At 40.6% G+C, this 15,239-nt stretch overlaps 3 protein-coding genes across 3 annotated transcripts; all 3 read left to right on the forward strand.

Moving 5' to 3' along the window:
* The first annotated feature begins 3,785 nt into the window (after positions 1-3,785).
* Positions 3,786-8,334, forward strand: LOC116203325 (chitinase domain-containing protein 1). Its single transcript, XM_031535017.1, has 8 exons — positions 3,786-4,969; positions 5,080-5,153; positions 5,652-5,732; positions 5,930-6,014; positions 6,233-6,330; positions 6,452-6,539; positions 6,953-7,307; positions 7,630-8,334. The coding sequence occupies exons 1-8, from the start codon at positions 4,703-4,705 to the stop codon at positions 7,881-7,883; spliced, it is 1,302 nt and encodes a 433-aa protein (XP_031390877.1). The 5' UTR covers positions 3,786-4,702; the 3' UTR covers positions 7,884-8,334.
* Positions 8,335-8,850: 516 nt separating this feature from the next.
* On the forward strand, positions 8,851-12,555 carry LOC116203324 (rhodanese-like domain-containing protein 4, chloroplastic). The gene is made up of 8 exons (XM_031535015.1): positions 8,851-9,798; positions 10,685-10,787; positions 10,881-10,967; positions 11,081-11,155; positions 11,295-11,369; positions 11,572-11,652; positions 11,760-11,996; positions 12,134-12,555. The coding sequence occupies exons 1-8, from the start codon at positions 9,122-9,124 to the stop codon at positions 12,191-12,193; spliced, it is 1,395 nt and encodes a 464-aa protein (XP_031390875.1). The 5' UTR covers positions 8,851-9,121; the 3' UTR covers positions 12,194-12,555.
* A 654-nt stretch (positions 12,556-13,209) lies between these two features.
* Positions 13,210-15,032, forward strand: LOC116202726. Its single transcript, XM_031534335.1, has 5 exons — positions 13,210-13,355; positions 13,421-13,488; positions 13,580-13,668; positions 13,843-13,956; positions 14,632-15,032. Exons 1-5 carry the CDS (start codon positions 13,210-13,212, stop codon positions 14,683-14,685), a joined length of 471 nt encoding a protein of 156 aa, XP_031390195.1. The 3' UTR covers positions 14,686-15,032.
* The last annotated feature ends 207 nt before the right edge of the window (positions 15,033-15,239 follow it).

Raw genomic sequence — 15,239 nt, forward strand, 5'->3', positions numbered from 1 at the left:
CTCCCCTCCCCCAACCGAACGACGACGTCGTTCCTTTCCTTTCCCCCGCCCCCATCGAACAACGTCGTCACCATGATCCCTTCCCTCCCCCATCTGCAATCAAAATTAGGGCAAGAAATCAAAATTAGGGATTTCCTGTCTCTATTCTTCACGATTACGAGTTGGAGAGGCTCTGATAGGGCACAGTCGTTTACTCACTTGCCAGTTAGTGTTGGTCGACACCATGTTTGTCACTGCTCAAACATGGTGTCGACCAACACCAACTGGTCAAAATCACCAAAGCCTCTCTCCGCAAAGATGACCCGATGGACAGAGACACTGAGCAACCAGAAAGCGAGCTCTAATCAAGCCAAATCGAGTGAAGGTCGACTAACCTCAAAGTAGACAAACCAGACCGTCATTTGCTCTTGTCGATTTCAGTACAAGTGAGTAAATGACAGTGCCCTGTTAGAGCCTCTCCAACCTGCAGTTGTGAAGAACAGAGGAGGGAAATCCCTAATTTTGATTTCTTGCCCTAATTTTGATTGCAAATGGGGGAGGGAAGGGATGATGATGACGATGTCATTCGGTGGGGGCGGGGGAGAGGAACGACGTCGTCGTTCGGTTGGGGGAGGGGAGTGGAGCGAGGACAACGTCGTTTTGGGAAGGTAACATTTTTTTTTTGTATAATAAACGGTAGTTTTTTGAATGAGAACAAACGATGTCGCTCCAGAGTAAGTGCCCCGTCAATCAGAGCCGTTTGTCCACTAGATGCCACATAATTGTCCATGTCATTTTTCCGTAACAGCACTAACGGAATTTTGACAGTGGTAGCAAAACGTTATGGATTCTGATCTTTGAATGTTCGATTTGTTCGAAAAATTCTTTCAGGTAGTAATTTGTTAGTTTTAAAATCTTTCAATAACTATTTTGCTAGTTTTCTCTTTATTGAAAGATTGTAAATAGAGTTAAAAACAACGCTATTTGACTATTTTATGGCCAGCATGGCATTTAACGTGCCACATGAGCAGCTAACGGGCCATGTCATCCTTTTTCCATTAGGGACATGCTCAAAACACACGAAAGGAAGGATCAATTTGTTCTAACGTTTCAAACAACGAGACTAAATTATACAAAGAAAATCTTTCAGGGACAATGTTGTATAGAGAAATCTTTCAGGGACCGAATTATTAATTTAGTCTATTTAGCATGACATCATTCTTTCACATTAATTTTAACAGATTTGCTAATGTTACGTGACTCGCGCTTGCTAATTGAGGCAACCCCAAAAGTTTTTAAAATTAAAAACAAAACAAAAAAACCCTAGTCGGGTTTTAATGGTAGAAGAATTGATTTGTGTATGTTTGTGTATATATTTGTGGTGAAAGGGAAAAGGAGAAGATGGCCAATGATGGAGGCTTTATCAACAATCAGGCCACCCCCTCCCTAATTGGAGTCACCGGTGACCTCAATGGTCACCGACGACCCCAATTAGGGATAAGTGACTGTCAATGATGTTTCTACTACTTGAATTATAAAATAAACTAAATAGTAGGAGGAGAGAATTGGCGGTAGGGTCCTCACAATGGCCATTATCCTCCCAATTGGGGCCGCTGACGACCAAAACCATCGCTGCCCCTATAGGGCTGCTAACAAGACCCAATGTGGAAGGTGGTGGCTTATGGCAAGGCTGTAATCACTAGCCTCCCTTCCTCTTCTTTTCTAAAGATTAGGAATTTTCCTCACTCTTTTTGTTTTTTTTTCCAAATTTTTAGAATATCTTTTATTGAAAAAATCTTTGGGATCCTCTTAGTCAGTCATCACGAGCTACATGGCAGTTACGTTAGCGAAATTTTTAAATTATTAGAAAAATGATGCCATGTTAGAATTAATATCTTGATAATTGGTGAATTCTCATACAAAAAACAAGTCATGTAAAAATCGACACAAATGCAAAATTTTGATTTTTTTTTTGTAATTTCCCCATTCTTCATAGTTTCAGCTTATGAAAATGGGACTTTGTTGCTTAAAATATTTCAGAAATTGTAATTTTTTAACTGAATTTTTTGGGTAAATTACTCTATCTAACCCAATGTTTGGGAATTTTTGTCAATTTTAGTTCATCTTTAAAATTTTATGAAAAAGCTAAGTCTAATGTCGTATTTTTTGTTTCAAAACTAGCACACTGTCAATTTTCCATCTAATATTGACGAAAAATGAAAATTTGATATGGCATAACTTGTAGGGCTCACGTTGATATATTATGCACATATGTTTGATAAAAATATGCCAAATTACAAATTTAGAAATAAAAAAAAAACCCATGCGCCCCTACCGTTGTTGAGGCTTGGTGCTTTGTTGGGGTGGCACCATTGATGAGATCACTGATTAATCCAAAAAATCTTGATCAAACTTGAAGGTGGTGTGGTGGCCTCACCAATGGTTACTACCCCCTAGAATGAGGTTACCGGTGAAGTCTAATTCACCAGCAACCTCATCTAGGGGGTGATGGCCATCGACAAGGCCACTACTTCTCGAATCCAATCGAGATTGAGTTTCCTAGTGATCTCATCTAGATGCAAAGCACTCACCCTAAGTATGGGTGGGTGGGTTTGTATTTTTATTTTTTATATTTATTTAATTAAATAGATGTATACATATTTCTGATATATTAAAGTGAATCATACAAGTTGTGTCATATTAGATTTTCAATCAATTTTGGGCGGCGAACTAAGGGCGAGAATTTGAATGAAATCAAAACATGGAGTTCTCCTGAAAAACTTTTAGGGCCCGTTTGAAATGTAGGTGTGATTTTAGAATCGCGATTTTAATTTTAACTCTACCCACTAAACAACAAAAACACATATTTCCCAAGTCAAATTTATAATACCATCTCATTTATCTTTTTCCACAATCAAAATCAAAATCAAAATCAAAATCATGATTTTAAAATCACACTAACAAATCGAACGCAACCTTAAAAGATAAGTTAAAATTGAAAAAAATCCCAAAAGTTGGGCTAGAAGAAACGATTTACTATATTCAATGTATTGATGTGAGCCTCATAAAAAGTGTCGTCAGATTTGGGTGAAAAATTGAAGGTGTGAGATTTGAAGTAGAGTTCAATCTTTAGTCTTTCTAAAAAAAAAAAAAAGTTAAAAGCCTAAAATTAGAGAAAATACCAAATGCTGAGTTAAATTATAAAGGGATGAATTAATTTAAACTCGAAATATAATGTTTGGTGATAAATTAAGTTTAATTTAATTTAATTTAATCAGATTTGATAAGAAGAAAATAAAAATAGTTGGTAAAAATATGTGAAATAAGTGAAAAAGAAAGATAAAAAAAATAATGATTGTGTTATTGAATTGAGAAAAAAACGTTGAAATAAAAAAAAGTTAAATAATTAAGAAAATTTAATGTAATAATATATGGGAGAAAGTATTAGAAAGGAAGATAAAAAAGTAACAATGGAGTTATTAAATTGAGGCATCATTATCGGAATCGGACTGAACCGGCCGGTTCGATCGGTCGGATCAGAAACTGGACATATGTCCGGTCCAGTTAGCTAAAAAATTCAAAATGCACTAAAAAGCCAATGAAGCCATAAAACCCATTCGCACCGGCCGATTGTATAGGTTCAGAAATTTAAATGAAATTCGAACCGAAGCCATCCTGATCTGAAATGAAAACGACCATAAAATCGCAAAATTGAATTGAAAATGAGCACAATTGAGTCAAAATTAAAATCGATTGAAACCTAGTCTTCTTCATCTTCACTCTTCATAACCTCCGCGGGTAAATGTTCCATGATAATCAACCAACTACTATCAACAAGCATCCAAATATCTCAAGAATATCAAAGACTACCAAACCTGTCCCTCTCAGCTCCCAAGATTTTGCAGTAATTCGTAACCAAACCCTTCACACCCTCTTAAGAAAACCCTAAAGATTTTTGTCCTTTTCTTCCATTGATTTAGACAAGGCGACAAACATAAACCCAACAACCTCGAAATCAAGAACATGAAAGAGCTTCAACAACGCTACAGCTCATGAATGCAGAGGAGGGAGTTCTGACGGAAGATGCAGTAATGGAAGTCGAAGTAGTTGATGATGCCATCGTTGCACTTGACCGAAGAACAAGATTTGGGGCTGTTGATGAGGAGCTATGGGAGAAGAAGAGGTCAGTGGGGAGATGAAGAAGAGGAAGAAGAAGAACATGGTGGAGATTGCAAAGGAGGCTGGGAAATTTGATGATTTCTTTTGAAAAAAGAAGAAGAATTTGCGTAGAGAAGGATGGTTAAACAGTAGGTGGCGCAAAAAATATTGAATCTAGAGAGGAAGGGTTAGATGAGGAAGAAGCAGAGGGTTGGGGTTGATGTTATCCCCTTTGACGCCATGACGGGTGAAGTGAGACGAGTGGATGGACTGTCGGTGAAAAAAAATTTTGGCAGGCTAATATTTTTATTCTAATAAGTGATAATTATTTTCTTATATTTTATATAATTATTTTTTAAATAATAAATATTAATTTATTTTATAATTAAATATACGGATAGAACTCGATTAAATTCATAAACCTATAAACTCATATCTTACCCGGTTCTGATAAAATTGAACGGGGGATGAAATAGAGGTAAGTAAAATCAACTTTGTAACCAAACAGGCAGGGCCTGCTTAGCTGACCGGAGGGAAGGGAGAAGGGAAGAGATCTCGAATCACAATGGCGAGGAGAAGAGATCGCTCATCCGGGCCGAGCGCCGATCACCGGCGAGTCCGACCTGAAGTGTCGACTCGACAAGACCAGCTCAACGGCTCACCCTCAGATCGCAAGCTCATGATCATCTTCACCGTGTTCTTCATTGCACTGCCCGGTGTTTCTATTTTCGCGTACCGCATGATATACCCTCGACAGAGGGACCGCGTGGACTCGTATGTATCCCCAAATCGACTCGTCAAGACCGACGTCAACTACCAAGAGATTCTAGCTGTAAGTGCGGACCGACCGGTACTTGTGCTTCTTGTGATATATAATTCGTTGTGTTCATATCTCTGATGATAAGGGTTCCGATTCTTTAATTTTGCGAAGAAATTCTTCAGGAGCATATCAAGGCCCCGGAGAATGCCTCTCACCGGAATTTTGTGAATCCTGTGCTGGCCTATGTCACCCCCTGGTGTGTTTCGTTACCTAGTAGTCTCCAGCTTTCTTGTTAGCTCTGTAAATCGCGGAGGCAACCATTAATAGTGATTGAACTCTGGGCAAAGTTTCCTCCCGTGATATGAGTTACCACTCCTTGATCACTTATACTACCCCAAACGTCTTGGACTATGGAGCTCCCTAATTTAATCCGCCACCAAGCTGTATCAGTTTGTCCCCCGTGCTTGCGAGCGTGTGTTTGGAAATCGGCGCGAAATGGAAATTCTCATCCCTCGATATTTTTTCTCTTTTGGTTGCTTACTCTCAATCCAGCTTACTTGACATTAAACTAGATCTTTAATCCTCTATACTAGTTCATTTTGCATTGCACGACCATTTGGCTCTTATTTTGGATATCTCACAATATTTTGCTGTGTAACTTGATGGAATCATGATAATCACTGCCCCTTCCCGTTTTCAATTAATGAAGAGCTTTGTGAATTGATGTAAGTCTTGCCTGTGTTGGGTTGTGCAGGAATTCAAAAGGCTACGAACTTGCAAAGAGGTTCAGTTCCAGGCTCACGCACATTTCACCCGTTTGGTATGAAGTTAAGAGGTAAACTCCTTTCAAGCTGTTAGTGACTGATTTGCGTAGGCTAGGCTGGGTGTACTATGCTAAATCAAGGAATTTGTACATAGAAGATGTCACGTTGTGCTTGTACTTGCCGAGCTGAGACTTTGTCAGAGAGTTTGAGAATGTATCCTCTTAAATTTTTGCCTTCACTAATTTTCTGATTCATGCATCATCTTCAGCCGAGATGGAACCTTAGTTCTGGAAGGGAGACATAATGCAGACATAGGATGGATCTCGGAGCTTAGAATGAAAGGAGATAGCCAGGTATCGCAAAGAAAAGATTATCATTGTTCCTAAATCTTGTGAAGTGAAACTCTGAACTGTTTTACAATGATTGCACAAAAAAAAAAAAAAAGATTGTCGCTAGTTTGGGGGATGTGAGCTGTTACTTGCAGCAATTGGCTTGAGGGGAATTCGTCCTGGTTAGCAGTTTCCTTGCTTGAACTTTACATTATGGTTTGGTCCTGATGGTATGGTATCAGATTTTACCCAGAGTTGTTTTAGAGGCAGCTCCAAAGGAGTTTCTGGGAAAAAAGAAGCAAAGGTCCGAAGCTATTAAGCTTATAGTGACAGAGTGCAAGTGAGTGTCCCTTAGGGATTTTACTTGATGCAATCCTCAGAGTACTTTTCTCTTCTGTTAACTTTTGTGAACAGAACTTCTTCAGTGATTACTTAGTTCTCTTTGCAATGTTCCTTCTTAGGGAAATGGGTTATGATGGTGTGGTGCTGGAGTCTTGGTCCAGGTGGATGGCTTATGGTGTCTTGCATGATCCAAATCTACGAGCTTTGGTGGGTATTACATGCAGACATGTCGTCCCCTTTTGCTAAGATCATAAACAGACTTTGTTTTATTTTCTTTTCATCCAGGTGATTCCCATATTCCTTTAACTTGGAGTCAACGGCGGGAATGCTCATTTTCAGTTCTTTTGGTTTGTTCTTTCGGTTTTCATCAAAGTTGATCTTATTTTCGTATTGCAAATTGTGGGTCTTGTTCATCTGTCTATCAGTCTAACTCCAACCTTCTAGAGTTCTTCTTATTTTTTTCCCAATTCAAAATTAATGTCGTTGACTTCTTTTTTAAGGATTTCTGAAAATCTTGTAGTATCTACGAGCGCTTTTCTATCCTACAGAGATTGTAAATTTCAAGTTCCAGCTCTTTTATGCATTAACTTACAGAAGCTGTGTCTTGATGTGGAGCCTAGGCACTGCAGTTTATTCGAGATCTTGGACGTGAACTTCATTCTGTGAACTCAGAGAAGAATACTGAGCAGCATCTTCAGCTGATCTACGTTATAGGACCCCCGCGATCAGAGAAGCTAGAAGTGCATGATTTTGGTCCTGGAGATCTTCAGAGTTTGAGCGACGTTGTGGATGGTTTCTCCATGATGACTTATGACTTCTCTGGCCCTCATAGTCCTGGGCCAAATGCACCTTTGAATTGGATCCGGTATGTCCTTAAGCTGCTCCTCGGTATGACGCAGAGTGCTTCTCCAAGACTTGCCCGTAAAATATTTCTTGGGATCAACTTCTATGGGAATGATTTCATCCTATCTGGAGGTATGATTCAAGACATGTGTCATGTCAAACTACTCCTTGAGTAATCTTCCGCAGCTTTGTGTTAGGAGTTCATCTGAGAAGTATGGACTGCCTCAGGAGTCGGAGCCAATCAATTTCATGACAAAGAAACTTTTTAAAGAAAAGGTTCTGAATAGAGTAAAAGCTAGACTACTCTGTAGACTAGACTCTGCCATCAGACAGACCAATGCTGTTATTCTTTACTCTTAATTCAACTCAGGCAGGCTAATTTATCTTCAGCATGCCATTTTGTGTGTGACGTAGTCTCTCAAGTGTGGTTGGTGTCTGGAATGTCCTAAAACAGGTCTAGGTGGCGGGGCTATTACTGGAGCAGATTATCTATCTTTGCTGGAGAAGCACAGACCTTCGTTGCAGTGGGAAAAGAACAGTGCAGAGCACTTCTTCCTGTACTCCGACGATGACGAAGCCAACCGCGCAGTCTTCTATCCTTCACTGATGTCTATTTTCACGCGGCTAGAGGAAGCTCGTAACTGGGGAACTGGCATCTCAATATGGGAGATAGGGCAAGGATTGGAGTACTTTTTTGATATTTTGTAGACATGCAAAGCGAGCAAGGTTTCTCTCCTGACCGTGTGTGTCCTGTACTTGCATCTTTTCCTTTTTTTTTTTTTTTTTTTTCCATATACTCAGTCTGCAGTATAACGTATCAAGTATTCGAGCTCTAGAAGTTTTGTGGGCATTTATTTTGGCTTGCATGGGGGTGACGGGAAAGAGCTATTGATCGTGTTATTACTTGGGAGAAGAAATGTTGGTGTAGTCAGGCTTTAGAGAGAAGTGCCCCGTTTTATCTGGCTGAGGAGGAGCTGAGCTAAGATAAATTAGGAGCTCTGAGTCTGAGCTGCATATGGACGACTGATCAAGAGTAAATATTTCTCGGTGAAATATATCACCTTCGCCATAAGGCTAGTTGAGCTGAAGTTTTGTTTCGGGAACAAATTTTTTTTTTTCCCAGTTATTATTATAAAATCTTCCTCATACATGTATATTATGTAATAAGTAAGCACAAATAATATATAAGCATGTACATAAATAGCACATAAGGCTTGACCTTAGAATTTCCGATATATAACAAAAATGAGTCTGATCTGATGTATGGTCTTGCGGACGTTCTACTGCCTATTCGCCCAATTGTGCTCATCTTCAGTTGAGTAGAAGTAGGATATTCTTCCGTACTACACTGCCAGAGCCAGCCCATGTAAAATATAATAGAAGAATTCCTATACAATTTTTTTTTTTTTTTTTTTTTTAAAAAAATTTCTCTCTCTCTCCTCTTTCTGGAGGGGTTGCTCGTGATTGTGTGTAAACTTCTCGTAATTCCTCGGAAAGGAAGGCACCCGCCATTCCCATTCTTTCTCAGCCACAAATTCTGCTGGGCTCATCATCTTGAGGCGTCACCGGCCTCTCATCCTTATTTTTCCACATGTCCTGCTCGGATTGGACCACATTTCTATTGTCCCTGCCACGTCACCTTCTTCTCCTCTCCACTCCAGTGGAAAAGAAGGAAACAATGGGGCCATCTGCACCCACCGGCTCTGGCTGGACCTGCAGCGTAGGGAAACCTGGAAATCGGATCAGCCGAGATCTTTTGTGTCCTCCATCGTCTCTTTCATTCCGAGTTCCTTTAATTTTCCCCTGTCTTTGAGAGAGAAGAGCACAGAAACAAAGATCTTTGCACTGAAGAAGCCACCCGCCAGTTTTTTTAATTAATGGTGGTGGAGGCTCGCTGGGCACCAGTCCTCTGACTCTGAGAGCCAACAGCGGTACCTATCCTATATATGGAGGCCCTCAATGCTGCTGGGCTGACCCCAATCTCCGTTCTCTCTGACGGGAAACGAGACCCCAGAAAGTCCCTCGTTTCACTTTCTCTTCTTCCCCCGAATTCCCCCCTCAAACTCCAGAACACTGCCTCTTTTGCTGCCATTCCTTCGGCCTCAACAGCGTGTCTAAATATCAATAGAAGCTTCCATGGGGGTCTCCTCCTCCTCCTCTCCTCTCTACTCGGCCCCCCTTCTTTCGCCCAGGCTCTGACGTACGAAGAAGCTCTGCAACAGGCTGTGACCTCTCCTGCACCGGAAGGGTCCTTGGAGCTGGACGCTAGTGGTGCTCTCGATAGTGTCGTCGCCTTCGTGACTGAGAACCCTCTGCTGATAGCCGGCGGTGCTGCAGTTTTGCTACTCCCGTTGGTCCTGTCTCGAGTCCTGCAGAAGCCAAAGCCTTGGGGCACCGAGTCTGCAAAGAGCGCTTATGCGAAACTCGGGGATGATTTGAACGCTCAGCTGCTTGACATCAGACCCCCGGTGGAGTTCAGGCAAGTCGGTAGTCCTGACATCAGAGGATTGGGAAAGAAACCGGTTCCAGTCGTCTACCGGGGGGGGGACAAGCCCGGTTTCTTGAAGAAACTTTCCTTGAAATTCAAAGAGCCAGAGAATACCACATTGTTCATCCTAGACAAGTAAGTAAGCTGCTGCAGATCACAAATATTTACTCATTATATCTGCACCGCCCTTTTCCTTTTCCTCTTCATTTTTTGTTTTTTTTTTTTAATCATCATATTATATTATTTCCACACTCTGTTTGGAAAGAGTTTGTCAAGATATGAAGTTTGAGTTGGAAATGGGGGAAATCTCAACTTTGGTCCTTATATTGCATTGATATACATCCAGCAACAATTATAATATTATTACGCTAAAGCCTTTCTCGTCCCTAGTAAAAAATTGCTGAGACAGGAAAGAGTTGAGTTTGTGAATATTAGTAGATAGAATTGAGAAAGTTTTGGCAGACATACAATATAGGATAGCATGTGAATTTAAATGAGAATTTTATCCCAATGTTCGGTGCTACTCGCCAAATTGCCAATAGACAAATGTTTAACTTCATTCTTACATGGGATTGCCAGTCAAAAGGACTAGTACCAGTGTGGTAGTGAATCCTGTACAAATAACTGAGACATTATATCCACAAAGTATTGTCTGCCCACTCAAAAACATCACCCGTTCTCAGGAATGGCAGCATCATGAAGGAACCAACTACCAATAGATAGATCTGCACTGGTCAATCGCGATTGAAGATTATGGACAGCAATTGATCTAAGTGTTCCTTTTCATCTCAGTTTGGCTTATTATATGGGAACCTCCAAAGTGATGTATACTCGAACTCTATGAAATTGTTCGTCGGTCTCTCTCGTACCGTAGAGCTGCTTTTCATTTTACAAAAAATACAAGTGTTTTTGACATCTCTTATGTATAGGATGACACCAGCTGAAGTCTACTTCTGAGAATTGTTAATAGATAAAAGATCCAAGACAGACCTAATCACATTTTCCTCTTGCTTAAAATCAGATTTGATGGGAACTCCGAACTTGTAGCAGAGCTGGTCACCGTGAATGGATTCAAAGCTGCTTATGCCATAAAAGATGGAGCAGAGGGGCCACGCGGATGGATGGTCCGTAACTATGATTTCATTTTTCACTCTTTCTGTTAACTAATCTATATTTGGCTGTTTGTTCAGCATTTAACATGGGTTTCCTCTTCACAGAATAGTGGCCTTCCATGGATTCCCCCTAAGAAAGCATTATCTCTTGATTTTAGCAATCTGACCGAGGCTATTGGTGGCGTAGTTGGAGTTAGTATCTCTTCTTCTTGTTTACATAATATATGTTTGTGCACATCAAAGTGATTGATCCTATTAGTATATAATCATCTTTTCGTAGATTTTACATGAAAACTGACATGCAGGATGGAACTGAAGGCTTGCCAGTTGCCCTTGGGATTGCAGCAGCTACGGGATTAGGTCTGTTGGCTTTCTCCGAGGTATGGCTGTCCTCTCCTGCATTCTTTCACTGCTTCTAATTTTGTCTATGTTTATGCCTATGTACATATGTACAGCGAAGTTTCTTTTATGCTATGAAAATGATCTTTTCTTGATTCTAATGCTTGCTTGTGTTTCTAGGTAGAAACAATCCTCCAACTTTTAGGTTCAGCTGCGCTGGTTCAATTTTTTAGCAAGAAGCTCCTATTTGCCGAGGCAAGTCTTAACCACTCTGAACTTAGTCGGCTAACTGACAATCTGTCTGTGCCACACAAGGCATTCTTGTACTCAAGTCGTAGGGAGATTACTTCTTATATACGACAAAGAATAAAGTTGCATCAGAGAATAGATCCATAGCTTTGAAATGAAAATTGTTTTTTGAGATTGTATTCTCTATTGTTGCCATTATCTGGTATAGGACCGAAAGGCGACGCTGCAGCAAGTCGATGAGTTCTTGAACACTAAGGTTGCTCCGGAAGAGCTGGTGGATGAAATAAAGGTACTGAAATTTAGAGCCAAAAGTGGTTTTTTTTTTTTTACTGGAAGTCTAGTCTCCCTGTTGGTGCTAATTTTCTTCTATATTATATGGCTGTGACATTATTTCAGCAAATTGGGAAGGCTCTTCTTCCTTCGACAGTTACAAGCAAGGCTCTTCCTGCAGCCACGGGAACGAGTGCAGAGCCTGTCTCCACTGAGAACACCGCACAGAAGGCAGAAGCCACTCCTGAGCCAAAAGCCGAAGTACCTCCTGAGCCTGCTGTTGACATAAACTCAGTACCCAAGCCTGAGGTTAAAGCAGAGTCATTCCCAGGATTTTCGAGACCTCTCTCCCCTTACCCATATGTAATTCTCTGTCTGTCTATCATTGGCCTCTCTCAGCTGTCACGTTTCGTTCCGACGAATTAGTTTATGGCATGAACAGGCTAAATGCTGTTTGTTTCTGACGCATTTGCTTTAATTTTTGGGTTATCTTATTGCAGTATCCGGACTTGAAGCCTCCAGCATCTCCCACTCCATCACAGCCTAGAGGTGCATTTTGAAGGACTGGAGTCTTTAGGGAGAGAATTTCTCAACTATCGGATGGAGTCCTTCGACATTGTGTCTGATTCTTCGCCATAGTTGCACTTACGGCACCTTAAGCTGAGAGTCACCACTTTGCCAGGAAGTTCATGTAGTCGCAATTGAGTTAAGACCGGTCCGTTTGTTTGCAATCCGTCTGTCTAGTACACTATTTTTCATCTCATCTCATTTTGTAATGGTTGGATATGGCTCGTATTATATATATATATATATATATATATATATATATGTATGTAGGCGTTCTCTCTGCAAGTTGTGCTCGAATTTTTACAGTGTGTTTGGATTGAGAGTTGAGTTGAGTTGAGTTGAGTTTTGATTTTAATTGGTTTGTAATGATTGTATTGTTGAATTATGAGAAAAAGTGTGAAAAAATAATAAATAATTGAGAGAAAATAATGATTAAGTAATGATTGTGTTGTTGAATTGTGAAAAAGTAATGAATAGTTGAGAGAATTTAATATTAAAAATTGAATTGAATGGTTAAAAATATTTAAAAAATAAAAAAAAGTAATGATTGTGATGTTGAATTGAAGATAAGTTGAGTTGAGTTGAAAATTGTTGCGAATCCAAACACACTCTTAATGTGTGATGCTAAGAAGATTGGGGACTCATCTTAATTTCATGGCTTCATTCACCCGTGCGGTGTCCGCATACGTACTGTTACTTTTCCTAAGGGCACGTTTGGTTCGCAGGATTAGAATAGACAGAGAATAGAATAGATTGGGATTAGAATAAACTGGGAATAGAATGAAAATTCTGATGAAATTTTTGTGTTTGGTTGGAGGGAATAGACAGGGAATAAAATTATAATTCTGATGTTTGGTTGGGTTGAATAAGGAATAGAAAGAACAGAAATAGGATAAAAAGACAAAAATGCCCTTCCTATAAATACAATTTTTCTCCCCTCCGTCGAGAAACCCTATCGCTCATTTCACCTCGGGGGCTCTTCCCCATGCTCCGGTCGAGCCCTTCCGCCATGCTGGGGGGAGCAGAGACCGTCAGTTCCGGGAAGACTCGTGCAGAGAACAAACACCAGCAGAGAACAGCAGACGGCGGACCGACTATACCTGATGGAGCTGCCAAAGGCTTTGTCTTCGGAAGCGTTGCTGATGCTCAGGGAAGGCATAAACATGGCTCTCTCCAGGTGGTCCGCCCTCCAGATGGCCGTCGAGAACGAGTGTGGGCAGCCGCAACTCCCGAGACATAGCGAATAAGCTCTGCGATGATGTCTTCGTCTGGTTCACCCATTCGAAAGGTAACTCTCTGTTCCTCCGGTCCTCGTATGGATTTGAAATCAGAAGCTCAATTTCGACTCAATCCGTTGAATTAATTTTGATATGCTGCGGAGCCGCTTTACATTGAGGATTTGGATGAAAAGTTGGATCAAGGCCTGCTGTCGCTCAATACTGAAGCCGACGACGGCAGCATTGGAGAGGTACTGGCTGAGATAGTTTAATATTTGAATTGTCTCTTATCGAAATTTGTAGAAAAGGAGATGCTTGAGATCGTGAAACTTTGAATTCCACTGGTAAATGATAAAGTGAAGGGCTTTCTTCAAACTCATAACAATTCCTCTCTGTAATTTGTATCCCATAATCAATGGTTGTAGGTAGCGGAGAAATTAATGATCTTGCACGAAGAATGCAGCGAAGGAAATTACAGCTCCATCGAGAAGTTGAGGGAGGCGTGTGCTCACAGGATGGTTCATTCTCATGTCAAACAGGTAATTTATGTGAGCATACTAGGCATTAACGTTAAGGAACAAACGAGTTGTTGTGTTTGCTGAAGAATCAAGCTTGTGGAATTCCGAGTTATTTTGTACTATTGAATTCCGAGTTCATATAGTACACACTAGCATTCTGCTTGGGTTCAATTTGCAATGTCTAGTAACTCTGCTATCTGTTTTTTTATGGGGCTCTGAATTCTTGAAAATGATGGATCAGTTTAGTTTGTGGCATCAGCTTTCCTATCTTGGTTGAGAGCAAAGCACTCGGTCTTGATCAAGAACTCACTGATCTCTTTCCAGCTTGTTATGATTTTCCATCTTTTGGGTCGCTTCTTGATTCATGGATTATCGAAAGATCGATTATGTTGACAATACGGAGAAAAAGGTTATACCATTCCCTGGACATGAAATTCTCTGCCGGTGCTAGCAGTCCTGGCAAATTATATCCCCTGCTTGTTTTTTCATGATTCATGGGTCATAGAAAACACAAGCTAGTCGAGTTCCATTGATAATACCTGCCATAGTCATAACCGTCCCTAGGTTAGGTTGCCACCATGCGTTGTTTGTTTGTATTTCTTGTTAGGCATTAAGAAAGACGGATCTCCCGTGTCGTTTAGTATTTATTGGCCCAATCCCAGCTCCGCAAGCTAAGACTGTTATATCCTGTTGCAGGCTCCCGAGCGATCCTCGAAGGAATGGTGGTGGACTCGACTGTTGAGCAGCTGATCGATAAGGAGATCAACTCCAAATTTGGGCAGAAAGAAGTAACCTTTTAAAGATACTTGGGCTTAGATCTCCAACAAGAAAGCAGTTTCGATTACTCGACAATACGGCTTGCTCCATCACAAACCTGTTCCTTTCATGAATCATATGCATTTTTTTTCCTTTCTTGCTTAGCTAATATTCATGTTTGGTGAAGCTGTGTAAATCTCGCGTGCATTTTTGGCCAGTGTTCCCAATATATGTTTGTATAAGTTTGCATCCGGATAGATCAAATAGTTTGCATTCCGTTGCACCGACGTTAAATGAAACCTTTGAGCTGATTATTCTTCTAAATTCGAGTTGCTTTGTCATCTGCTTTGTCACTCTTTCTTCAGTACTGAATCGTGTAACCGACTGCAATTGTCGGTGTGGCCCTCATCGTGAAAAACATGAAATGAATGGTTGGGTCGTGTCAGTTTAACATATTATCATATCATTCTGGCCGGATTCAATTCTCGGTCAGACTGCATCGTAGCGAGGACAGTTCCTGTTTGAGCATGCAATGCACGCTGACAATT

Source organism: Punica granatum, chromosome 4 (assembly GCF_007655135.1).
Source record: "Punica granatum isolate Tunisia-2019 chromosome 4, ASM765513v2, whole genome shotgun sequence".
In the NCBI taxonomy this organism is placed as follows: domain Eukaryota; kingdom Viridiplantae; phylum Streptophyta; class Magnoliopsida; order Myrtales; family Lythraceae; genus Punica; species Punica granatum.